This window comes from Oryx dammah, unplaced genomic scaffold (assembly GCF_014754425.2).
Source record: "Oryx dammah isolate SB20612 unplaced genomic scaffold, SCBI_Odam_1.1 HiC_scaffold_11077, whole genome shotgun sequence".
Taxonomy (NCBI): domain Eukaryota; kingdom Metazoa; phylum Chordata; class Mammalia; order Artiodactyla; family Bovidae; genus Oryx; species Oryx dammah.
Window position 1 is genome coordinate 6,248,544 of NW_024080471.1, and position 26,901 is coordinate 6,275,444.

General features: G+C 41.6%; 1 protein-coding gene across 1 annotated transcript in view; it reads right to left on the bottom strand.

Annotated features, from left to right (window-relative positions):
• Positions 1 to 14,623: 14,623 nt before the first annotated feature.
• Positions 14,624 to 26,901, bottom strand: part of LOC120860442 (ectodysplasin-A receptor-associated adapter protein-like) — a 151,285-nt gene continuing 139,007 nt past the window's right edge. The window contains exon 8 of the mRNA XM_040236241.1: positions 14,624 to 15,080. Within this exon, the coding sequence (XP_040092175.1) occupies positions 14,698 to 15,080 (383 nt within the window). The 3' untranslated portion in view covers positions 14,624 to 14,697. The remainder of the gene's footprint in view (positions 15,081 to 26,901) is intronic.

Here is a 26,901-nt window from a genome sequence, read left to right on the forward strand (position 1 = left end):
TGAACTAATGTCTCCCACACCTCAGTACTGGTACCACGCATAGAACTCAAATCTTTTCTCACCCCCGAGACCCCCTGTGTTGGCTGATTAGGCTTACCTCTTATGTTCTACAGGATCATGTCCCAAATCTAGTCTTTTCAGGTCTGAGAAACAAGCTTCTAGAACCATGGCTTTGTCATAAAATAAAAGAATCTTGGAGACAGGAGAGCTCTTCAGAGGAGTGTGGATTAATTTATCCCAGTGGCTCCAAGAATGAGATGCTGTCCCACTTTCAAAATACTTTTGTTGAATGCCTTGGCAGGCTATGGTATGTTAACTAGAACATGTTGTACTGTTATTTGATATAAGAATATATCTGAAATTATTTAAAAGTCAAAACAAAATAGAACCCTTTAAGAGTTTACATATACACACACATGTATATAAATTGAACAGAATGTTACACACTAGAGATACAGTGGGTAAAAAATATAGCTTTCCCAGGGACTTCCCTGGAGGTCCAGTGGCCCGGTGGCTAAGACTCTGCATTTCCAATGCCAGGGGCAAGGTTCGATCCCAAGTTGGGGAAATAAGATCCTACACGTTGCACAGTATGGCTAAATATATATATATATATATATATATATATATATATATATGTTTGTGTGTGTGTGTGTGCACGTGTGTCCTCAGTCCCTCAGTCTTTGACCCCATGGACTGTAGCTTGCCAGCCTCCTCTGTCCATGGAATTTTCCAAGCAAGAATACTGAAGCGGGTTGCATTTCCTTCTCCAGGGTGTCTCCTACATTGGCAGATGGGTTCTTTACCACTGTGCAACCTGGGAAGATGAAATGAAGTGAAAGACACTCAGTCGTGTCCAACTCTTTGCAACTCCATGGACTATACTGTCCATGGCATTCTTCAGGCCAGAATACTGGAGTGGGTAGCCTTTTCCTTCTCCAGGGGATCTTCCCAACCCAGGGATCGAACCCAGGTCTCCCACACTGCAGGCAGATTCTTTACCAGATGAGCCACAAGGAAAGCCCAATCTTTCCTTAAATCTAGTGGGAGTTAGACATTCAATAATCACATATATGATTTTTTTAAGTGCAAAAGAGTGATAGTAACTTAATCTTCATCGTGATCTTTGTTCCTACATAGTTGCTGCAATACATAAAATCGTTAAAAGGCCTCCCTCAGTCTCCCTCTCTCCATATTTAACCAACCCCTCCTGCACACAGCTAATCTCCTTCTAGCTTGTATTTACACAGCTCATTGTAAAATAAAGTGACAAGCAAAAGCTCAGGGGAAGAATTTTTGTGACAGGTTGGAGCAAGTAAGAAATCCAGGTGGTTTTTCCAAATAGAAAAATGTTATTGAGTCCAAATACTTACAAAATTTTAAAAAAAATTATTTTTAAAATTTCAAAACATACACATAAGAGAGAGTGGGATGAATTCACATCCAGTCACAGTCTAGGTCCAGCATGGACATATCTTATCAGCAAGTCCTATCTTGTTTCTGCTCCTAATCCACTCTCCCCCCACCCCCAGATCACTTTGAAGCAAATCTCAGACTCCATTAATCTGAAAAAACTTCAAAACTTGTCGTTAGACTTTAATGTTAATAAGATCAGGTTCAGTTTCTTGCCCAGATGACTTCATAGTGGAATTTATTTCCAATTACAAGTCAGCAGAAGAAGCTTCAAGTCTGGTTGTTCTTTTCTTTTAAAATATTTATTTATTTATTTGACTGCACCAGGTCTTAGCTGTGACATGCAGGATCTCTGATCTTAGTTGCTGCATGCAGGCTCTTTAGCTGTGGCATGCTAACTCTTAGTTGTGGCTTTTCAGGATCTAGTTCCCTGACCAGGGATTGAACCCAGGCCCCTGCACTGGGAACACGGAGTCTCAGCCACTGAACCACTGGGGAAGTCCTCTGGTTGCTTTCCTATTAGCAATAACCACACCTCAGGAAAACCTCCAGAGAAGGCAATGGCAACCCACTCAAGTACTCTTGCCTGGAAAACCCCATGGACAGAGGAGCCTGGTAGGCTGCAGTCCATGGGGCCACTGAGTCAGACATGACTGAGGGACTTCACTTTCATGCATTGGAGAAGGAAATGGCAACCCACTCCAGTGTCTTTGCCTGGAGAATCCCAGGGACGGCGGAGCCTTATAGGCTGCCGTCTATGGGGTTGCACAGAGTTGGACATGACTGAAGTGACTTAGCAGCAGCAGGGAAACCTCATTGGCTAATGATACTTCACCTGTGCGACACTGGTGGTTTTTCTCTGTATGATATCAAGACTGGTCAGTGGTTTGAGATGTTCTCAGCCTGATCCATTGATCTAGTACAAAGTTCCCATCAGTTATTTTTCTCCCCACCACTGCCTGGATCCATTATTTCATGCAAAACTGAGAAGTGATATATTAGTGATAACTTTCCTCCTGCATTTATAAGCTGGATTTCTTCTAAAAGGAAATATTGTTTCCTATTTGGTAACCCCAAGCTGAAGTTTATGCCAGAAAGGCAGGTCATTTGCTTGATTCCTTCCCTTTACTTAGTTTTCTTACTAAGTTGGTTTCCTAGCCTCCACAAAAGGTAACCAATGAGTTAGTTTTCTAAAATATCATTATGAATATTAATATATTTGATATGTTTCTATTTTTCCTGATACTTAAGTTATCCCATCTTTAACCAACCCATGGAGTTGGCTTCTGACTTCTTTTGACTCAACATAGTGATCTTAGCTTCCTTGCTTTCTGGTATGACAAGACGTCCCAAGCTACCATTTTCATTTCCTGCCAAACTTAGATTTAGCAGTTTCTCCAAGGAAACTTGAAGTGGGAAATGGCATGTAGAGACTACAGTTTTGATGAGGGGTACTCATGGCATCTGGGTTGGTTTCTAGACTTCCTAGTAAACAGAGCTAGAAGAGTTTTATTTTTTTAATATCTGAGTTTATACTGATTTCTTTCACTTTAGTATTACAGTGTTTTCAGTGAGCTTTTCTTATATTTATACCTCACTTTTCTTATAAAAAATTTTCAAACAAAATTAGTATAATTACTTATTTGCTTTATCTTATATAATAGTTTCAGGGTAAAAGAATAAATATTATCATAACCATATGATTACAGAACCAAACCAATGTTTATTTGCAGTCTTTTTCTATCCTTAGGCTATATCTCATAAGATACAGATATATACACACACACACAAACATATATTAATAATTACATTTCTGTGTTTTAAAGTAATTTGATAATACTACCCAAAGTGATCTATAAGTTCACTGCAAGCACTATCAAAATCCCAACAATGTTTTTGCAGAAACAAACAAAAAAAATCCAAAATTTATATGGAATCTCAAGGGACCCTGCAAAACCAAAACAGTCTTGAAGAACAAAAAGTTGAAGGTCTCACACTTCCTGATTTCAGAAAGTAAGTTAGTAGGCAAAATAGTGTAGTACTGGCATAAAGACAGACACCTAGACCAACGTAACAGAATAGAGAACCTTGAAATGAACCTTCATGTGTGTGGTCAAATGGTCTTTAACAAGGGTGCCAAGACCACTCAATGGGGGAACAACAGTCCCTTCAACAAATGATACTGGGAAAATTGCATATCCACGTGCCAAAGAACGAATTTGGATGCTTATCTTATACTCTATATAAAAATTAACTCAAAATGGATTAAAGAACTAAACACAAACCCTGAAACCATACAATTCCTTGAAGAAAACTTCATGACATTGGATTTTAGCAATGATTTCTTAAATATAACACCAAAAGCACAGATAATTTAAAAATACACAAATAGGACGTCAAACCTAAAGATTCTGTGTATAAAGGACGCAACCTACAGAATGTAAAGGCAACCTGTGGGATGGCAGAAAGTATTTGTAAATTACATCTGACAAGGGGTTAATATCCAGAATATATAAAGAACTCCTACAACAGCAAAAAGACAAATAATCCAGTTCAAAAATGTGCATAGGCCTTTAAAAGACATTTCTCCAAAGATAATATACAAATGACCAACAAACATAAGAAAAGGTGCTCAACATCATTAGCAGTTAGATAAATGCAAATCCAAACCACAGTGAGATACCACCTCACACTCATTAGGATGGCTATAATAAAATAATGTGTTGGCAAGGATATGGAAAATCATATCCTTTTGCACTGTTGGGAGTACCAAGTTGTGCAGCCCCTATGGAAACCAGTATGGAAGTTCCTCAAAAAATTAAAAACAGAATTACCATATGATCCAGCAACCCCACTTCTGGGTATATATCCAGAAGAACTAAGAACAGGCTCTTAAAGAGATATGTGCATACCCATGTTCATAGCAGCATGATTTGCAATAGTGCAGAGGTGGAAGCAACCCAAAGTCCACTGACAGATGAATGATAAACCGAATGTCATATATTCATGTGATACAGTATTACTCAGCCTTAAAAAAGGAAGGAAACTTGGTCACATGCTACAACGTAGATGAACCTTGAGGACATTATGCGAAGTGAAGTAACCCAGTCACAGGAAGACAAACACTGTATGATTCTGTTTAAATGAGGCACCTAAAGGAATCAAGTTCATAGGCGGTAAAATGGTAGTTGCCACTGGCTGGGGGAAGAGGAAACGGCAAGTTGTTAATGGGTAGGGAGTTTCAATTTTGAAAGATGAAGAAGTTCTGGAGATCGGTTGTGCAACAGTGTGAATGTACTTAACACTACTGAACTGTACACTTAGAGTGGTTACAATGCTAATTTTATGTGTTAAACACATTTTTTTAAAAAAAGGTCATTGAAATACTGTATCTCTGTGAGTAACCCACCACCTTAATATACCATTTACACTCATTAGTTTCATTGTGCTTTCAATTCTTGGGGCTTGCTTTGTATTTATTTAACTTTGGTTTAATTCTGGTTTATAATTTTGTGAAGTATTTACATGAATTCAAAGCCAAATCTACAAACGAGATACATTCAAGGAATTCTAACTTTTCCCCCTGTGCTCTCCATCGTAGTTCCTCTTTCTACAGGTAACATTTGTGGATGGCTACCTCTACCTATTCATATTCTCATCTTAGACAAAAAGTAGCACACCATGAATAGTTTTGTACTTTCCTCTTTTTACTTCACATATAGCTTGAAGATCACTCCACAGTAGTACACAGAGATACTCATTTCATTTCTATAGCTGCATATTACTCCATTGTGTCAACATTCCATAGTTTACTTAACCTGTGGATACCTGGTTGTTTCTCATCTATCATAAGTAATGCTTCAGTGATAACTTTGGGTATGTGTCTCTGTATACAGCCACACTATCTCTTTGGGATTGATTCCTAGAAGTGGCACATTTAATATTATCAGGATGTCAGTTCTTCCCTAATTGATTGATAGACTCAATGTAATCCAAATCAAATATAATCCAAGTATTTGATGGATATCAACAAACTAATTATAAAGTTTATACGGAGAGGTAAAAGACCTAGAATGGCCAACACAACATTGAAAGAACAAAACAGAAGGACTGACACTCCCTAGCTTCAAGACTTACTATAGAGGTTCAGCAATCAAGAATTCCATAGTATTCTCGAAAGAATAAACAAACAGATCAACAGAACCGAGAGCCCAGATGCAAAGCCACATAAATAGAAGCAATTGGTCTTTGACAAAGGAGCAAAGGGAATAAAATGGAGTAAAGATATCTTTTTCAGCATATGGTTCCGAAACAAATAGACATCTGCATTCAAAAAAAAATGAATCTAGATACAGACCTTACATCCTTCACAAAAATCAGCTCCAAATGGATCTTACACCTAACTGTTAAATGGAAAACTATAAAACTCCTAGAAGGTAATACAGGAGAAAACCTAGATGACCTTGGGTACAGTGATGACTTTTTAGATACAACACCAAAGACAGGGTTCATGAAATAATTAACTGACAATCTGAACTTCGGTACAATCAAAGACTTCTGCTAGCAAAAGACAATCAAGAGAATGAGAGGAGAAGCCCCAGATTGGGACAACATGCTGGCAGAGAACACCTCTATTAAAGGACTTATACAGACTATATCAAGAACTCTTAAAGCCTAACAAAAGCAACAAAGCCACCCAACTTAAAAATGGATCAAAGACCTTAACACCAAAATACTTTTACCATGTGTTCTAGCAATTGCACTCCCTGGTATTTGCTCAAATAAGCACAAAACTTTATGTCTACACAAAAAACTGCACATAGATGTTTACATAGTAATATAATGTAACTATAACTGCCAAGACTTGGAAGCAACCAAGATATCCATCAGTAAGGTGAGTGATAAACTGTGTTATAATCAAATAATCAGTGCTAAAAACATGAGCTACCATCTGTGTTCCCGCTGACCTCTCCCTTGACTTGCTCCTTTAGACCTAAAGATGCCTCCATCTGTTAGTTCCTCCTTGGTTTCCTTTCACTCTTGTAATTAGTTCCTTTATTAAGCTGTCCTGGTAGAACTTACCATTTGTTCCCCCATAAAAATGCTGACTGAATTCTAAATTCTAGCTATCAAAGATAAACTTTGGCTTCCTAACGCAACAGATGCCTGTTTTCTTGTCTGTCTGTATTCCTGGATTTGTTGGTTCCTTGAGGGTTGGGGTCTATCACTGTGTTCTCGGAACTCAGTTGAGGGCTTGACCGTAGCAAGTGCTCAGTAAATGTTCGCTGACTGACTGAATGTGATTTCCCCTATTAGTTTCTATTTAAAACTAGAAACAGAAATCATCTAAAAGAAATGTAAGCAGCTCTTCCAAATCTGTCACTCCAGAAGAATAACCCTTTTTTGATCTGGCTTTTTTTCAGAGACATACACATGGAGGAAGACCCAATTCTTGCCATTTATTTCTGTTTCCCTTTTCCGGTCAGTTCTCCCATGCTGCTACTGTATTGAGTCCACAGCAAACCTGATGATTTTCTGTACCTTGGACAAATCCAACTGCTACTGCCCTGATCTCTTGGCTGTCTTGGTGTTTTGGCCTGTGTCTTCCTGGGAGAGAGGCTGAGGGGCCTGCAGGTAAAGAGGTGGGATAGATGGTGTTATTTGGAGCAGGGTCCTAAGCTCCACAGCCCCTCTGAGAAGCAGGATCTTCAGCTCTGCTGAGGACAGAAGGGGTCCAGAGCACTTTCAGCATCCTGGCTGTCAGGGAGACGGAAGGCACCCTGCTTGGTTGGACTCACAGAGCAATCTTCACTGGCATCAAGTCCAGCCTCCTCCTCACTTTCCCCTCCACCTTCGCCTGGCTCCCCTCAGTTGCTTGGAGCTGCTGTTTTTCTTCACTCTTCCCTGTGGGGACAGCTTTATTTTTTATGTTTGTTTTTTTTTTTTCCTATTGGGATACAATTCATATAACATAAAATTCACCATGTGAAAAAGCACTTTAAAGCCCACAATTCAGGGGCTTTGTAGTAGGTTCACAACTCTGTGAAAGATCTAATTCCAGAAGATTTTTGCTTTGATCTTTGAAGCCAGAAAATGAAGAGGATGAACCTCATTAAAATAAAAGCATCCTGTGTCCCAGAGGCATTCATGGTTTGGTATGTAAAACCCTTCATTTGGTATTTTCTATTTATAACATTTTTCCTCCTCAAGAACCATGATACTGTTAAAAAAAATTTTTAAAGCTTTCACTTTATTTAAAGTATTACTTTCTTAGTTCCATTTCATTTCTTCAGCATATTTCGAATCACTCCAGGCCAGTTAGTGCTAATGATAACAGTGAACCACAAACAAGGCCCCATCCTCTGTGGTTTGCAGCCGAGCGGGCTTGACACCAGTAATCAGGTTATTATGGTGATGAGTACTATGGGGTAAATATAACAGGAAGACAACCAAGTCTGGGAGGCAGGGGTGCTTTCCTGGTAAGAGCGGTGTTAGAGGCAAGACCTGGGGCCTGAAGAGGCTGAGCTAGGGAAGGGTGGCAGGACCAGGTCTCAATGCAGCTGCAGTGTGGCGAGCTAAGGACCTCAGTCTAGTGTGGCTAACGCTTCCGGCGCTGCGGGAGAGTGGACACGGTGACAAGCCACACAGGCAAGTCACGGGGCCTTGGAGGGCATGCTGCCAATTTGGGATTTTGTCTTCAGTGGGAGCCCATTGAAGGAGTTAATGGGCTGGCAGGATTTGTCCAGTGGTTGGAGACCACTTGGGAGGCTGCTGCAGGATGAGAAAGGGTGGCTGCCTGGCTTAGGACGGTCGTGAGGGTGGAGTAAAGGGAAGAGATTTAAGAGACATTTGGGGGCAGGTCTTGAGCATGATGTACCAGCAAGGTAGATGGTCAGGTAGGGAACTCTGGTGAAGAGGAAGTGTGGATGGGGGAGCCATGGGTTCTCTCCAGGACGGGTTGGATTTGAGGTACCTGGGAAGCGGCTGCATGGAGATGTCAAGCTGGTAGTTGGGGTGTCTGGCAGCTCAGTAGACCAGCCTGGGGCAGAGAAAGTTAGGAGAGGCAGAAAGTGACTGTGAAAACATTCTTCACGTGCAGGTATTACAACATCCGAAACACTTCATCAGACTACTTATTCACCTGAGTTTCCTCCTACTTCAGTGATTCTCACTTTGTTCTGCCAGTTCCTGGGTGTGTGGGGCACCCTCTCCAGGAATGTCTCTCGTCGGGTACAATGACTCTCCCTTATCTAAAGCTCCTGGAGGGTAGGAAGGTCTTGCTTACCTTTGCATCCCTGGGATGCATTGTAGAAAGTCACTAGGTTTCTGACTGATGACTGACCAAGAGAACAAAGGAATCAACGATTGTGTTAGAATCTACATAAAAACACCAATCAGAGTTACGGTGGACATCCACTTAATTTTATAGCACCTGTTATGATAGTTTAAAATAATCTCTATTTATAAAGGAACATATAAAACCATGCAGGACATCAAAATGAAGGCATCTTCAAAAGTACAGCATGAAGACATATAAAGGATCACAAAAATTCAGTCATATAAAAGCATTGCTGAAGAAGTCTTCCATGGAGCTTTCGAGGGTACGTCTCAAAGGAAAATGGTCATTGGAGGTCACATCAAGCATAAGAGCTCAGCTCAGCTCAGGGACCATGAGAAACTAAATCTACATTTCAAGAAGGGTTGATAATTTCATTTCAAGTTGCACTGTTGACTGCTTTGATCTCTTCAACTGCAGAGTTGATTTCAGGGGTGTCCTTGGCTAAGATGGCCATGGGGACAAAGAGAACAGTCTCCCCTCCTCTGCTCTGGGTCTTCCTCTAAGTGAGAGGACCCCCAGGTACGGCGCCCACTTGCCCAGCACTTGGTTCAGCATCATGGTCACAACTCTCCAAACAAATGGGAAGCAAGATTTGCCCTTGTCCATTTATACACAAGTGCACACATTTCAGAAGGTGGAGCTGGAACTCTCAGGCAGGAAATCACAGAATCAGGAGGGAGATTGTTTTTCAGTCCCTTCCGCTACACACAGTTGCAGATGTTTTGGTTACAAGGGTAGAAAATAGTTTCAATGTTCTTAGGTCCAAAGTGTCATTAAATATGAAAGACAATCCTCTTATGTATAAGCAAAAAAGAGGAAGTCAATGTTAGCAGGTCACCGGGATTAAGAAGACCACAGGCATATAGAAGAAATCTGATTCAAAGACTGAGGAACTGGCCCTAAAACAAGCAATACAGAGAGCAGAAACACGAACCCAGAGGAGAGGAAGATTCTAGAACAGGGAGAACAGAAGTGGAAAAATGTTTTTAATATAAGGATAGTCTTGCCTCAAAACTAAATGAAATATATTCACTCATCTGAAAGAGAGAAAGAAATTTGCTAGATCTTAGTTATTAGGACTGTATTTAAAATATCGTGTTTCTTTTATGTATCACAGAGGAAGCTAGCACTCTTCCTTGAAGTCTGCTGTAACCGAGGGAGATCAATCCCTTTGCCTTTTTACACAGAAGCCACTATTCTCGTGATGTTCAAGACGAAGCATCATTAAACTGAAAGCAAAAGAGACCACAGACAGCTAACCTTAAATCACAGAGGAAAAGTCCTACTGAGTGTTTAGGGAGAATTCCCAGCGTGAGGAACTGTAACTAGGGTTGACTGTTCCACATTTCATCTGAGTGATGGATGTTGTCATGATGGGGATACCTTCAGGGGACAGGAACCCTCATCTCAATTATGCCAGCCTCATTCCATTAATATTTGTCAATCTGTAAAATAATTGCACTCTTCCTGTTTTTTAGTGGGCTACTTCTAAGGGTTCTAACATACAACCAATAATCAATAAAGGTTGGTTCTAGGCTGGTCTTAGGGCTTAGTGGTTCCAGGTAGCTCAGACGGCAAAGAATCTGCCTGCCAGCGCAGGAGACGCAAGAGACAGGGGTTTGATCCCTGGGTCAGGAAGACCCCTGGAGAAGGGAATGGTTACTCACTCTAGTATTCTTGCCTGGAGAATCCCACGGACAGAGGAGCCAGAGCCTGGTGGGGTCACGGCTTAGCGACTGACACACACACAGGCTGGTCTTAACCAAGCCTGAAAGGATGCAAATAAATTTCATTCTCCAGCAGAGGGCAGCACCACATAAAAATTACCCTACAGGATGACAGAGGGGCAGCATCTTTGCCTATCACCATGCATTTTCTACATTGTTATTTTATGGCCATGTAGCTTGTGGGATCTTAGTTTCCCAACCAGGAATTGAACCTGGGTCCCCTGCAGTGGAAGCACAGAGTCTGACCACTGGATCGCCTGGGAAGTCCCTCTATATTATCGAATATTTATTATTTAATGTCAAAAACGGAAGACTTGTTCATACAAGTTATCTTGAATACTGATGGGCAATCCAGGCAAACAATTTAAGACCTAACTATTTAAAATCTTATAATTTTAAGGTTAAATTAAGTTATTTAAATTTAACTTAAGTTAAATTATTTAATAATTTAAATAACTCTGCTTTATTTGTCACTCAGTTGTGTCCAACTCCTTGCGACCCCATGGACGGTAGCCTACCAGGCTCCGTGGCCCATGGGATTTTCCAGGCAAGCATACTGGAGTGGGCTGCCATTTCTTCCTTCCACGTGAGTCTTCCTCTGTGTGCATATGTCCTGGGTGTGTGTGGTGTCTACTTTGCTTTCCATTCCCATGCAAGTAGTAATTTTCTATTGCAACCAGATAAAATGCATATTACATAGAACCGCAACACATTACACCATAACATTGCAGGTGAGAGTTTTGTTTAAAAGAGTGTACCTTGGAACTTAGCTAAAAAGAATTCATCCTTCCAATAGCAAAAGGACCTCATCAAAAGCAGATTCGTTCATAGTGTGGTCAATTCAATATGGATTCCTACAAAACAAAGCTTTTAAGTATTAATGAATACATTTTAACAATTATTTGATCAATCAGTCATAAAGTAATTCCCTTCCTTTCCGCTTTGACCTTTGTAAAGTATCAGCATAGTCAGGCTAATACAGTATTTATCTACGAAAAGTAAACTTTAAAGAAAATTATTTGGGATTATTACAGAATTGTGTTATAGTTCTGTTTCAGTTGAGATTTACTTTTGATATTTCTATATGTAACACAGATGAAAGTCATCCTCCATTTGGTCAAAGTCTATAATCTGAATCAACTTTAATTAAAAATAATTTTTGGTTAAATCTCTCTCTTCTAATATCATACTGTTAATAATTACAACTTTTCCTAAGGTAAATGCCAATGAATGTAGATGTCGATATGTGCAAATAATGATAGAGTGAAATTAAAACAACATACTTATATCAACTCCTATTTAATAAAAAAAAAAATCCCTTCTACCCTGGCATTTCTGCTATGCAATTATAATAGAAACTTAAGCTTTTATAGCCAGTGATGGAAACTATTAGCCATCAGGGCTTTGGAACTAATGCTGCCCAATGGAGAGATGAGTGGGTGGTGCTCTGTGGTCTCAGGGTGTCTCTGTAATTCCTGAACATAAAGATAAAGGAGCGTTCTTAGCTCTGCCCATAGCCGAACCATCTGCACTCTTGTGTCAACATTTCTGATCCAACTCAAAGGTAATTTCAGCTGACATTTATGAACCGTACCACGTTCGGGTGTCTATGAGGGTAAGTTCTAAGTTTGTGGGAATTCCCTGGTGGTCCAGTGGTTGAGACTTCACCTTCCGATGCAGGGAGTATGGGTTCAATACCTGATCAGGGAACTAAGATCCCACACACTTCTTGGCCAAGAAACCAAAACATAGAACGATATCATAACAAATTCAGTAAAAACAAATTTTAAATTCAAAATGTTTTAAAAATGGTCCACATTAAAAAAAAAAAACTTGAAAAAAAAGTCAGCTTTAAAACAGCTTTAAATAAATTTAAAAAAAAAAAAAGAAAAAAAAAGTCAGCTTTGAGATTGAAATCTGCAGTTTGGAAATTGGAAACACATCCCACAGGACATTTGTCATGCTGGGACCCCCTCCTTCCATCACCAGGGGGTGTCAGGATCCAAGGAGAGATGACCCTCTGACTTGAGGGTCTGGAACCACAAAACACTAAATAAGCACACCCTTTTGGTTCCATTTCCCTAAATGTCCATAATAAATGTGAAAGGTTCATCTGCACTTTCCCATAGTACATCTTGGGCTAACATATGAGAGCACGTCACACGCAGCCTAACGAAAACACCACATGCACGTGCTTGGGCATGCTCAGTCGTGTCCGACTCTTTGTGATGCTATGCACTGCAGCCCGCCAGGCTCCTCTGTCCATGGGATTCTCCAGGCAAGAATCCTGGAGAGGGCTGCCATTTCCTACTCCAGGGGAGCTTCCCGACCGAGGGATAGAACCCGAGTTCTTGCGTCTCCTGCACTGGCGGGCAGATTCTTCACCATTGCCCCACCTGGGATCCCGAACATGGTACAAAATCAAATGTTCTGGACGGTGGCAAGAACACAGCAGACAATCAACATGTACCAGCCACCCCACTGGACATCAAGTTGCGAAAGAACCCAGTTTTTAAAACTTACCGTTTATTTCTGACTGCTGCTTTAAGTACATCTTTTGATAAACTTGGCATTTATCTGCTAAATCTGACGAGCTAGGTGTGACTAACACTGACTAAATCGGAAGTGATCGGTAGGTCTCTACAGTAATTTTGCAAGTTTAGAGATAACATTTGATGACTACATACCAGCAACCTCTGTAACTGCTGTAAACAGTGGGGAAAAAATGTCAGTGGTTTAGAAAATAACTTTGAGTTAATCCTTATCTTTCTTGTACTCCTATCAATGTTAGTCATCACTTTTGCTTCTTTTAGTCAGGGATTTATACAGAATCCTCCCAAACTGGATGAAGTACCTTAATTTTCTAAGCCTATAGCCAAAACCAAATAGCACTTTTATGAAACTGTCAAGTAAACCAAGGCTTCCCTCCCATCCTCCACACCTTCCACTGTAAACCATCAAACAAGAATTCTGGATTTTCTTTGGATCTAATCTTTCATTTGGTTTTAAATCCTCTAAAATTTGGATTTTAAAGCACAGCTCCCCTTCCAATATCATCATTAAAGATTTCTCTTTCTTGGCTAATGTGCTGGGTAATACTGAGGCTCTGTCTTAAGCTGAGATAGTAGGTTTTAGAGGGGGTTTCACCCATGGGCTGAATTGTGATGTACAATATCTGAACTGTACAACATTGTGATGGATTTTGCCATACATCAATATGAACTGGCCACAGGCATACATGTGTCCCTTCTATCCTGAACCCCTCCTCCCTCCCCAGATTTTTATTTATTTCTCAACTGAGCTTTCTCTCTGGGGCAAAACACTTGACCTGATAGAAAAGACATAGAAATAAATATTAAATTAACTTTTGAAAAGTCAAGGATACTGGAAGGGCCAACTCTTTGTCAATACCTTTCCCGTGGTGGTCCTTATTACCTTGCTAATTCCTGACTTTGTCTTCCCAATAACCAATTGTTTTAATAAACATTTCTTTCAAAAATATTCGAGCAAAGACCTCTTTGTCAGCACCCAGATTATGCAAGTGTTTGAATGAGAAAGACGGCACCTGTGTCCTAGAGTGTATCAATACATAATGCCAGTAACCTGTAAGTTCACTTACGCACTTTGTAACAAAAAGAGTAACAGAGTCAAGGGTGACTGCTCTCTGTGGTTTTCTTCTAAGCTGTGGGAGTGTCATTACTCATCCGGCGGGTGATGACTTTGCGGGCCATCAACCACCTTAGTTCCAATCTCAGTCTTCAGTATTTAAAGGAGGGGAACTTTTATTTTCATCATGGCATGAATCCATTCCAATTATAGATTTGGCCCTGGTCCCCGTAGGAGCTTACAACACATTTTCCCCAATTCCAGATTCAAATATTAAATTAAAACAGATGTGCAAAACTAAAGGAAATTCCACCACCAAAAACATACCCAACCCTTCCACAAAACTGCCAGCTCTGGGGAAAACCAGTGTCCATGGTTCCGGGCCCTTCTCCTAAACCTGGAAAAGAACAGAGTCAGGACTTTCCCAGCGGTCCAGTGGTTAAGACTCCACTCTCCCAGTGCAGGTGCCATGGGTTCGATCCCTGGTTAGGGAACTAAGATCCTGCATGCAGCACAATGTGGGAAAAGAGAAAAAAAAAAGAACAGATTCACATTGCTCCTTAACCTGCGCTTGTTTCAATGTCCAAGAGGCCAATGAGAAGGAGCCGAGGTCTAGAAGCTCCTGGGGTGCTCTCCATGCCTCCGCTTGGGCCACTCCTCGTCCACCCACCTGCGCAGCACCTTCTCCACGTCGGCCCGGTGGTACAGCCGGCAGAGCTCCATCAGCTGGCCCACCGTCCTCTGACTGTTCCGGAGCAAGAACTCCAGGGTGGGGCTCTGCGGTCGCTGCTCCAGGAAGCACAGCTCGTCGTAGGGCATGCCCCACTTGCTTGCAAAATTCCTCCAGTTTTTGACTGTTGGGTGGCAGGGATCCAGCTTTATCCTGATCACATCTAGTAAGTCCTGGTCATTGAGCAAGTCGCTGATGGTGGGGACTCGGAGCGAACAGGAGGGACAGGAACAGGTCTCCGTGCAGGACACATCCTTGCTCACATCTGCAGGGTAAAGCACAAGGTGCGTGTGTCAGCAAGAGGCCCCGGACACACGCTTATCTCTTCGGTCCTTTATTTTCCTACTGAATTGCTCATAGCATCAGGGTGAGCACAGCATCTATTTCAGGATACTCACTTCTACCTTTCAGCAATAATGCCTTGTTCTTTGCAGTCAAGAAGAGCTGCTCTCCTGGAAGCGGTGGCAAGGCTTCATAAAGCCAGTGTTCCTTTCTGAGACTGTCTGTCCCCCAGGCTGTGCGTTTGTGAGCCTGCCGGCCAGATAAGGGCTCCAAAGAGCAGAGCTCTCTCCGTGGGCAGATAGCCAGTCCAGGGGGGTTGGACTCAGCCATCCCACGAGAAACCAGCCCATTCTCACCTGCTCCTCAACCCTCTTGCCCCTTCCAAATTACAAGTCAGCCTTGTCAGCTTTTTAAGGTCAAGCACAGCATGTCAGAGTGTAAAGTATTAGACAATTCTTCAAAAGGTCTTTATTAAAAAAAAAAAAATACACGCACAACCCAAAACTGGAATATCCACTCCAAATGCATATTTGAAAATGAGTGATAACTGATAATGCCAGACTTTTCAGATTTATGGCCACCTTATCATAGTTATTTATTTATTTATTTATTTAACACATAGAGCTGCCTTTGAAGTGGAGCCAATACCCTGAGGTGTGTGCAGTGGGCTGGGCGAGTGGGTGACTTTGAGCTCAGCCTCCCCAAGAAGGGGGCACCCCTGGTGGCTCAGATAATAAAAAATTTGCCTGTAATCTCGGAGACCCAGGTTTGATCCCTGGGTTGGGAAGATCCCCTGGAGAAGGGAATGGCTACCCACTCTAGTATTCTTGCCTGGAGAATTCCACGGACAGAGGAGCCTGGCAGGCTACAGTCTATGGGGTCGCAAAGGGTCGGACATGCCTGAGCAATTAACACTTGCTTTCACCAAGAAAAGCAGCCCCAGCACAGAGGAAGGGCCACCTTCCCATGCATCATCTCTGGCCTCCCTGCAGGATCTGCCATGTGAGCAGAGGATGAAGCTAGGAGGTAAGCAGTAAATAGGTTAGAGGGAAGAGGTTAGTAGGCAAGAGACAACTCAGAGTACAGGTGTAAGCGGGGTCTGCACAGCAACCCAAGTGAATTAAAACTCTGCAACTGCACTGAATTTCCTAGCTCCTCTCACTGGGGATATTTAACCACCAAAGGCGACACTAAAGATCACTGGCTTGGAAAATTCTGGGAGGTTATGATGCCTTTTTCTACACTGAACTGTGTGGACTTCCCAATTTAGGAAAGTAAAAAATTTGGAGAAAAGGAAAAAAAAAAAAAAGGAGTTACTCTGGTTATTATAAAATTGAGAACTAGAAATTTTGAGGCAAATACAAAGTAAAAGATAACAAAAACCATGAAAATTATGTTCATACTCTGACTTACTAATATAACTTCTGAGAATCCAGCCAAAGGAGATCACCTAAAATACGTATGTACTTGAACATTTTTTATTATAGTCGTATTCTTATTATACATTTTTAAAAAACTTAAAATCAAAGTTAGGGGACTAGTGAAATAAATTATTGTTACTATCTGAAGGAATATTATTTAAGAAATTATGAAGACTATATAGCAACCTAGAAAATATGTGTGCTGTGATGTTAAGTGAAAAATGCAAGATGTAAGGCATTTATGTACTCTGATTAAAACCATGGGAAAAGTCTGTTAATATTACCATGGAAGGAAATGTACAAAAGTAATCATGGCTTCTGTGGTTAATGTAGGATTACGTTTTTATTTTCCAAACTCTCTCAGTGTGTATGTCGGGGTGCGCTCAGGTGTGAGCTGTGTGCCCAGTCGTGTCCGACTCTTTGCGACCCCATGGACTGTAGCCCACCAGGCTCCTCTGTCCATGGGATTCTCCAGGCAAGAACACTGGAGTGCGTTACCATGCCCTCCTCCAGGGGATCTTCCTGATCCAGGGATCGAACTTGTGTCTCTTGCGTTGGCAGGCAGAGTCTTTACCACTGCACCACCTGGGGTTATGCTTCTATTTTCCAAACTTTCTCTAGCGGTGTTTATATTTCTACGATAATGAAACCCATATATTACATTAACAAACATATTGTTCAGCACTGAGCCAACATATTATCGCAGCAACCCTCCTCTTTGCCAAGCTTCACTTACCCCTTTGAGGCCACCGCTTCCTACCTTCCCCATGATTTGTTTCATCAAATACCTCCTTTCTTTCCCCTCACCTCCAGACACCCATCTCTACTGATTCTCTTTCCTTTATCCACAGATAGGTATATAGCTCCTCTATCATAAAAAATAAGAACCTCAAACTGCCACTCTCTGGTTTATAATTCACTGAAGGACTTTCTATTACTCTTCATTTCCTTACTGTTTTAAAAATATTTGTCATTATTTTGGGGGCTACACCACATGGCATGTGGGATCTTAGCTCCCCAACCAGCATGGAACCCACACAACCTGCAGTAAAAGCTCAGAGTCTTAACCACCGGACTGCTGGGCAAGTCCCAGTTTACTATTAAACTTCTAAAAGAAGAAATCAAAACCTGTTGCCTACAATGCCTCACCATGCTATTAATCTTCACTTTCTTTGGCTTTGAGCAGCACCTGACCAGCCCCATTCCTGCCAACCCTGTAGAGACCAGACCCAGTTCGCCAGGCCCCACCTGCAGCCCAGAGTCCAGCTCCGATGGGGCGGATAAATCCAGAGAAGCAGACCCCCACCTGCCCTGGAGGATCACCTGGACCCCCTGCTGCTGCCAATGCCCCCATCACATCACTCCCCTGGGGCCTGCCTGCCTCTGGAACCGAGCCCAAGACTCTTGTGCCCCTTTGAACACTGTCTATTGCCCTGAAGACTCTCTTCCCAGAACTCAAGCCCCTTATCCCCAAGCACACCTACCCTGTCCCGGCCACAGCCCTTTTCTTGTCTGCCAGACACACTGCGATCCCAGCCTGTGACACTGCCAAGCCCCTGGGAGGTACAAGGAGGTGCTCTAGTCCTGCTCTTAGCCCAAAGCTTTCCTCTTCTGCACGGGTCCCTTTGTTCTTCTCCGCTCCCAACCTCTACAAAGATCTCCCACTAGAACAGAAGACCCTTTCTTTTGGCATCTGTAGGATCTAATACAGCCCTTGACACACAGCAAACACTTAACCGATGTGGATTGAGTGAATAAATGAATGGCCAACCCTGCCAGCTCACCTGGGCTCCAGAACTGACTACTAGAAAGTGTCTCTTGATGTTCAGATGACATCTCCAACTCAAAGGGCCCAATACAGTACTTACATTTCTCCTACTGTGCACCCAAAGCACCTCAAGTCCCCTAATGACACCTGCAATTCTTCAGCATCCTTACAGACTTTTTTTCTCTATCCAACCAGTTACCAGGGTCCCAATCTCCCCTGGAAGCTCTCCATACCTCTCTTCCCATCTTATTTCCCGTGACTTCCTTGAATATAATCTGGGCTCCAGAGAAGTGGGACTACTCACTTCCTGGATAGACAACCTGTATTTTCTTTGTTTCAAAGTTTAATAAAATGAAAAGGAAAAACATATAAGCTCAGTGTAGAACACTTAAAAATTATATTCAGTTATGAATTTTGTGTAAACTTGAACACTAGGCTTGAAAACTAGGGTTTCCCCATAGTTGCATGACTATGAGTAACAATTTGATGCAGACCCTTACATCTAAATTTTTGGCCACCTCTTTAATTATCTCTCCAGTAATGGGACCATTAGGCTGAAAAGTATGACCATTTTAAGGCTATCAGTGCATATATCCTAAACTGCTTTCCAGAAATAAGTGTACCAATTTACACTCCAAACAGAGAATAGTGATGGTGCATATCTCAGCTGACCTTTGTTAGTAACACTTTAAAAAAGATCTTTGTCAATTACACAGGTGAAAAATAAAGATTTCCTCCATGACTTTTCTGAGGTTTTCTCTCTGATCAGTTATCTCTCTTCTTTCTCTCTCCCTCTCACTGAATTCCTCTCATTGAAATTGCCCTCAGCCACTGAACTTATCTATCCTGTGAAACCCACCTCAGAAACACCCCTTCATTAAATCCTCCAGCTCTGCCTGCAGTGCCGTCTCACCAGAGTCTCATCACTGTGTCTGCATCTCCTGACTTTGCCCTGCAGTGAGATATTCCACATGATCTTTGTTGTTGCACCTTCAGGGCCCTGAGAAAGGATCCATATCCTTCTGCAATGTGTACACATCTTAGAGTTCTAAAATGTTGAATTACATTTCTGTGTAACACAGTGAGAGTTATTCCATTAATAATAGTGTGGTGTATCTGGAAGTAAGACTTCAGCTCCATGATGGGACAGAAATTTATTTATAAAGAGCTTTCTAACGTTGAAGGTGGCTTTTGCAGTACGAGGGGGAAACTGTGCAATTTTCTTTGCCCTTATTTAAAAGTAGAGTCAAAATCCAGGGAACTCAAATCGGGGCTCTGTAACAACCTAGAGAGGTGGGGTGGGGTGGGAAGTGGGACAAAGGTTCAAGAGGGAGGAGACATATGTACACCTATGGCTGATTCATGTTGATGTAGGGCAGAAACCAACATTAATACTGTAAAGCAATTATCCTTCAATTAAAAATAAATTAATTAAAAAAATAAAGGTGGGTTTACGGGGAAAAAGTAGACTCAAAATAATAATCTGTCAAGTAGAAAAACAAGCAATTTACCAAAGGGTATGTATAATTCAGTTTTTGTAAAAACAAAATAATACAGTCATTTTTATCCACATAAAGCATATATTATACACACATTCATGGGCATAGGAAAATCTAGAAGTATGCATAAAAACATTAACAATGGATGGTCCTAATTTTCTATAGTTACTATGTTTATTTGGATACTTAAAATGTATTTTTTAAATGTCACACAAAAATAAACAATTTATATCTCTAAGTCCAGAATGAAATGTATTGCTTTCTGAAGGTCTGCTCTGTATTACCTCCATAAGACTCAGGGTTTTAGCAATGCTTTCTCCTTTAGTGTCAAGAAGAATGAAAATCGTAAAGGTTTCTGTGAAGCTCCTCTAAGCCTTCTAGTGTATGAGAAGCTTCTGTTTCTCTGACCACCACCACCATCCATTTATCAGTTTGTTTTAAAAGCATGATGTGTCAAAAATCTATTGTTTCCTTTTTTATTTTCAATGACACACGTTAAGCCATTTTCCCAACTGGAATCTACACAAACTGCCAACAGTCATGAATTTAAAGTTGCCTTTTGAATCATAAACTATAATTAGTTCTCTGAGGATTTAAGCAGACAAACTTTTTTTTCCCCTATGAAATACATTTTGTCCTGCTCTCCTGTAAACACCTATCATGTATTCGTGTGCATGCAAGGAAAGAATGGCTGATGCTTTGGGCTAAGAAAAATCATGGGAAGAGAAACATTTAGAACCAAAGAAGTTTTCCTAAGAAATGGGGTGGAAAATGGGATTATTATTGGATGCTACTCAGTGGCAAGCTCAGGATATCCGTACAGGAGAAACTCAAAAACTGTTTACTAAATGAATGAATGAGAATTGTTTTTTCTCCTCCGGAGACAAGGTAGGTTTCTTATAACTGTGTGATGCATTTTAGGATGTGAAGAGACAATTACTAGCAAAGGAAAGAGAATTTACTGGTGTCTGTTGGCTGTTAACAGAAAAATACAAAAGACAGATTGAGTCTGGATTTGGGGGAAGGAAAGGAGAGTGTTATTGAGGAGAGAGAAGTCAGTTGTGTATAAACATTCACTTAGATTCTCTAACAAGTAGGTTCCTTGCTTGTCATGTCTTGACACTTGACTTGCATATTTTCCACGGATGAAAAACAAGAACGGATTGCACCATTAATTCATAATAACTTCTTAGAGGCCAAAACCCTGGAAGGACTTGCCTTCTGTAAGTTTAGTCTGAGTCCTGGCTTGAACTAAGGAAGAATTTATCAGTGGAGGAAGGGCCAAATTTCTCAGTGATTTTTATCATCACAGTAACTGTCATTTATTAAATGCTTAATATATAACCGGCCCTGCACTGTGCCCTTTTATATCAGGAGTCCCAAATTCTGGGATCTTATGCCTGATGATCTGAGGTGGAGCTGATGGAATAATAACAGAAATAAAGTACGCAATAAATGTAATGTACTTGAATCATCCTGATACCATCCCCGACTCCCACCCCCAGATGGTGGAAACTCTTTCACAAAACCAGTCCCTGGTGCCAAAAAGGTCGGGGACCGCTGCTTCACAGGCATAATCCTGATCAGCTGCATCGGACGGGGCTCCTCAAACCCTGGTGCCCCAGCTTTCCAGGGCTTGACTGCTAAATGGCATTTAACATCCCTGGACTTCAGATTCCTCATCTATCAAATGGAGATGATAATATAATAATTCTTATATCTCATGAATTAAATGAGATGAAAGCATTTTTGTCAAGTCTTATATAAATGTTATTTAAGGGTGTTAGATTTTTTTTTTTAAGTAGAATAGGGGAGGGAAAAAGAGTGTGTCATTGTGTCATCTGGCCTCTGCTGACACCTCCCAGCTCATTCCCTTTTCAAGTGCCCTTCACTGCCCACCCTTGTCCCTAGAACATATACTCAACCCTGCCTCAGGACCTTTGCACCAGCTGGGTCTTCCCCCTGAAGTCCTCCTTTCTCAGATCTCCACATGGCTGGCTCCTTTGCACTGTTTAGATCTTGGTGCACCTTCTTAGCTAACACAGCATCCTTTCCTTGCAGGCAAACCCCACTGTACAATCATTTATTTTCCTCAAGGCACCTCACCATATGTAATTACTTGTGTTTATTGTCTGTCACTCCCAACTAGTATATAAGGTCTAAGACGAAAGGGACTGAGATGTCTAATGTCTCCACTTAATTCCAGGCACACAGTAGGCACTCAATAATGTCTGCTGAGTAAATCTATTTAATGAAGAACATGACACAGAGAAATAATCAAATCAGAAACTTCTGGGCAGCATATGAAGAGTTATCTAGAAAGTTTCAGACAAACTGAAAGGTTTCTTGTGCTGAGTATATACAAGGCAGAAGAAGGGTGACTGGTTGCTATGGAGAAGGAGTACACCATGTACCACAGAGAGAGCCACATGAGCTTTAGAGGCATGCTGACCAACTACTGATACAAGCTGACGTTGTGCAGGCATGCAGCTTGGACAGGTTACTCAGCTTGCTACGGCCACGTCCTCCCTCTCTGAACAACTGAGAGGACTGAATTTCATAAAGTTGTGGAGAGGATTAAGTGAGGCCATCCCTTAAAACCTTATCCTAGTGCATGGTAGTTGGAGAAGGCAGTGGCACCCCACTCCAGTACTCTTGCCTGGAAGATCCCATGGACGGAGGAGCCTGCTAGGCTGCAGTCCATGGGGTCTCGAAGAGTCGGATACGACTGAGTGACTCCACTTTCACTTTCCACTTTCATGCATTGGAGAAGGCAATGGCATCCCACCCCAGTACTCCTGCCTGGAAAATCCCATGGACAGAGGAGCCTGGTGGGCTGCAGTTCATGGGGTCTCGAAGAGTTGGACACGACTAAGCGACTTCCCTTTCACTTTTCACTTGCATACATTGGAGAAGGAAATGGCAACCCACTCCAGTGTTCTTGCCTGGAGAATCCCAGGGATGGGGGAGCCTGGTGGGCTGCCATCTATGGGGTTGCACAGAGTCAGATATGACTGAAGTGACTTAGCAGCAGCAGCAGCAGTGCATGGTAAGTATGCAACAAAGCATTAGTAGCTGTGGGTACGGAACCATAACAGCAGTAGTTCTCAGGACTTTCCTGGAGGTTCAGTGGTTAAGATTCTGAGTTTTCAATGCAGGGGGTGCAGGTTTGATCTCTGGTTGGAGAACTAAGATCCCACGCATGACAGGCATGAATGAATAAATAAAGCAGTAGTTCCCAAACCTTGGCTAAAGATGGAACTCTCTGCCCCCTCCCCACCCCCCTCTCCCCTGGGGAGATTACAAAATCCTGATGTCTGGTTCCACCACCAAGATCCTTATTTAATTGGTCTGGGGTACAGGCCGGACACAGAAGTTTTCTAAGCTCTCTCGGAAATTCTCATGTGCAGCAGGGTTGAAAACCATTGCCTTAAACCATATCTACTGAGGAAGTTCTCAATCAGATGGGCCAGCAAAAGTAGGTTCTTTGAAGAATACAGTGTGTGGTTGGTGATTGGGAGTTTGTGGATAATATTTCCGCACACTCACAAGCAGAAGACTGGGTTTTCCTAGGGTTTTTTTTTTTTCCCCTTCTTCCACTATTCTTCATCTCACACACCTTTTACATCATACCTTAAAGAAGAGCTCAGAAATCAAGCATGCTCAGTGACAAGGTATGTCCATGTCATTTCAAACAAAGTAAGAAACAGTTCATGTCCAGAGATGCAGTACTCTCAAGCTGGCGGCTGGCAGACCATAAAATGCTGGTCAATTAACAGTTAATTGTGAATTGGAACAAGATGCAGAGCTCACAAGGGTCGTGATTGGCTGAGCCTGGAAAATGGCTCCAGTCGGGGTGCTGGCAGTGGATCACAGATTGACTTAATGTGTCTCCCTGCAGGGGAGGTGCTGTTTTATCTTGTACACCCTGGCTTTTCGGGAGCTATTACCACACAGGTGTTTCCCTCCACAGCGCTCAGTGCCACTGCGGGCTCTCAAATCATTTACAATAATGTTCCCCATGATAACCAGGTCTTCAGTTGGCACGAACAATTAAATAGTAAACATTTTATATTGGCAGCTTCGCAAATAGCAAAACATGTTCTATTCTAAAATAACTAAAATAACTCCTAGGTGTCTATAAATTATGAGATTTGGAAAATACCAGCAAGTGTCAAAGTACTGTCAAATACTTCCACAATTATGTTTGTTAATGGTATAAATTCATGCTTTCTTCTGTGTGTAATTTCTAACATGGCTGGAAATAAATATATTTAAAATGCCAGTTTATGACTTTGAGAGATCACTGGGGTGCCTGCATACCACATGACTCATCAGAGGGAGTTATTTGCTCTGAGCTCGAAAATGGTGAAGAATTATTTTTATCTACTAAGAAACTAACCCCAGGGCTTTTGGTGGGTGTTTGATCTCTTAACCAAAGGGAAAAACAATATGATTTCATTTTCCCTCTCTGAAACACTCTTTTAAGAAGACATCAAGTTGGCAGCAGCACTAGGAAATCTAACTGACAAATTGGATGGATCTTGGCAAGTAAATCACACTGGGCCACTCTGTCATCACACAAAACTGAGGCATAGAAGGTATGTTTAAAAACAAAACAAAACACACATATAAGAAAGGACCCAGGTTAAAATTTAGCAGAGAATCTTATGTGAGCTTGCATTCTGAAATTATGTGACACAACGTATTTACTAAGTGTCACTGTATAGACCTCAGTTGAAAAAAAAGAAAATCTTTTTGCATATCCACTTCTACAGGAAATTAGCTTTGGAAGAGGCAAGTGCTGAATTATGCAAGGTGGTCAGAAAGTCAAGTCTTGAAAACCTGGCAACTGTGAAGAGGTAGGGAGGGAGTCATGGTCCAAGTGATAAATAGTGCCACCAGAGGGGAGAACAAGAGGTTATTATTTGTTTTTTTAGTTTTTAAAATTATTTATTTGTTTTAATTTCTGTAGTTTACAGAATTGACGTATCTTTTTTTTATATCATCTTCCCCTCGCAGCATGTGGGATCGTAGTTCTCCAACCAGGAATCGAACCTGTGCCCCTTGCGTTAGGAGCGCAGAGTCTTAACCACTAGATTGCTAGATAAGTCCCTAGAAAAGGTTTTTAACTTTCCAATTTGTGAAGAGGTTTTTGTTTGTCTGTTTTTTATAACTGAGTCATACTCTTTTAATGCCCAAATGTTTTCATTTTGAAAAACTGCATAAAAACATTGTAAAACTTTTATGACTCCTGGGGGCTGGTTTCTGTATTCAACGGTTCTGCGAGGGGGCTTTATTTTTCTGGTAGTAGCTGATTCTGAACTGTATTCTTATTCTTCCCTTGATTATAAACTGTCAGCTGTCATTTCTCACTCTGGTTGAATCCCTCCTTTTATCTTAGAGCCTTCCATCCTCCGCACATTGGTTGCTTTAACTAGATATAAACTGGATGGCAGATAACTAAGATTTTCAGATATTAAGAATTAAATAAAAGCCAGGCTCTGAGTTAAGTAAGGCTAGACCAAGGGCCTGATTAGGGGAAAGTAGCAAGCGTCTGCAAAAAATGATTCAGTGGCTCAAAGACTGGCCCTGGGGGAAGGGGGTGGACTTTGGCTTTGTTCCAGCCTGAGACTCTGAGCTGGAGTCTGACCTTCACCCCCGGGTATGCCACTCCAGCATCTGACATGCGTGCCACACAGGCGATGGGTCTGACCAGTAGGGAGACAGCGTGGTGTGGTGCTGGTGGTGGCGGTGGGGTGGGCGGTCAGGCCAGGCCTGGGGCTTGAGTCCCACTCAGGACCTGTGCGATGGAGCTCCAGTCACATGACCAGTGCCAGTCATGTGACCCAGTGCTACTTCTGTTGTATCCACCTGGTGAATAACTGAACCCACAGGGCTGTCATTAACACTTTTTTCTAAGGGCACCTCTAAAAAGAGCAGACTCATTGGAAAAGACCGAGGGCAAGAGTAGAAGCGGCAACAGAGGACGAGACGGTTGGATGGCATCACCGACTCAATGGACATGAGTTTGAGCAAACTCCAGGAGATGGTGAAGGACAGGGAAACCTGGCTGCTGAAGTCCATGGGGTCTCAAAGAGTCAGACATGAATTAGCGACTGAAGAACAACAACAGAAGTACTTGAAGGAGACCTGGTTCGTGGCAAATGCTAAATTTGTGCAAGTACAACAGTAAGTAAACCTTACTTAGGTGGCTGCTCTCATTCAAAGGGCAAATACGGCAGGACTTACCTGGTGGTCCAGTGGCTAAGACTCCCAACGCTGGGGTCCTGGGTTCGATCAAGGAACTAGATCCCATATGCCACAACGAAGAGTTTGCATGCCACAACTAAGTATCCCGTGCGCTGCAACTAAGACCCACTGGGGCCAAATAAATAGATATTTAGGAAAAAAAAAAAAGAGGAAATAATGGGGACCTGCTTTTGCCCCATCTTCCAAGAGCAAAGCCCTGAAGTCAATGTCTCTCATTTGCTTGTTTATGGAAGAAAAAAACACACACACACACACCCAACTAAACACCTGAACATTCCTCTGGGCAAAGCATCATGCTGGGTGGCAAAGATATTGACTTCGGCAGCACAGATTCTGCTCTAGGTAATGCTACCTACTATCACTGTGAAAAGTTTGTTCTCTCTGAAAATCTTTCATTTCATTTTGACACAGGTGAAGACATTTAGAGACAGACTGTAATTTGATTAATCTAGTAATGACCTGACCTCATAAGAGTCTTGGAAGGGTTTACAGATATTACTAACCAACTTACTTGATTCATTCTCATTTTAGCTGACATTTCACATTGATAGGCAGGATGTTAGTCTTTAAAAAGTTTAACTATAGATTATTTTTAATTAGAAAAGAAATATGTGCTTGTTACAGAAAATCTAAAAACTCAGATAAGTATAGGAAAAAAATTTTCACATTCTCACCACTCAGGCTCATCACAGTTCACCTTTTAGGTTATTTTACTACTCATTATATGTATGTACCTACACCAGATCATTGGTGTTATATATGTTTGAATATACAGATTAAAGTTTTGGGAGTAGGTTTTTCTGATACCCACTCATGCTAGAAATTTTTTAAATACAGGGGAGT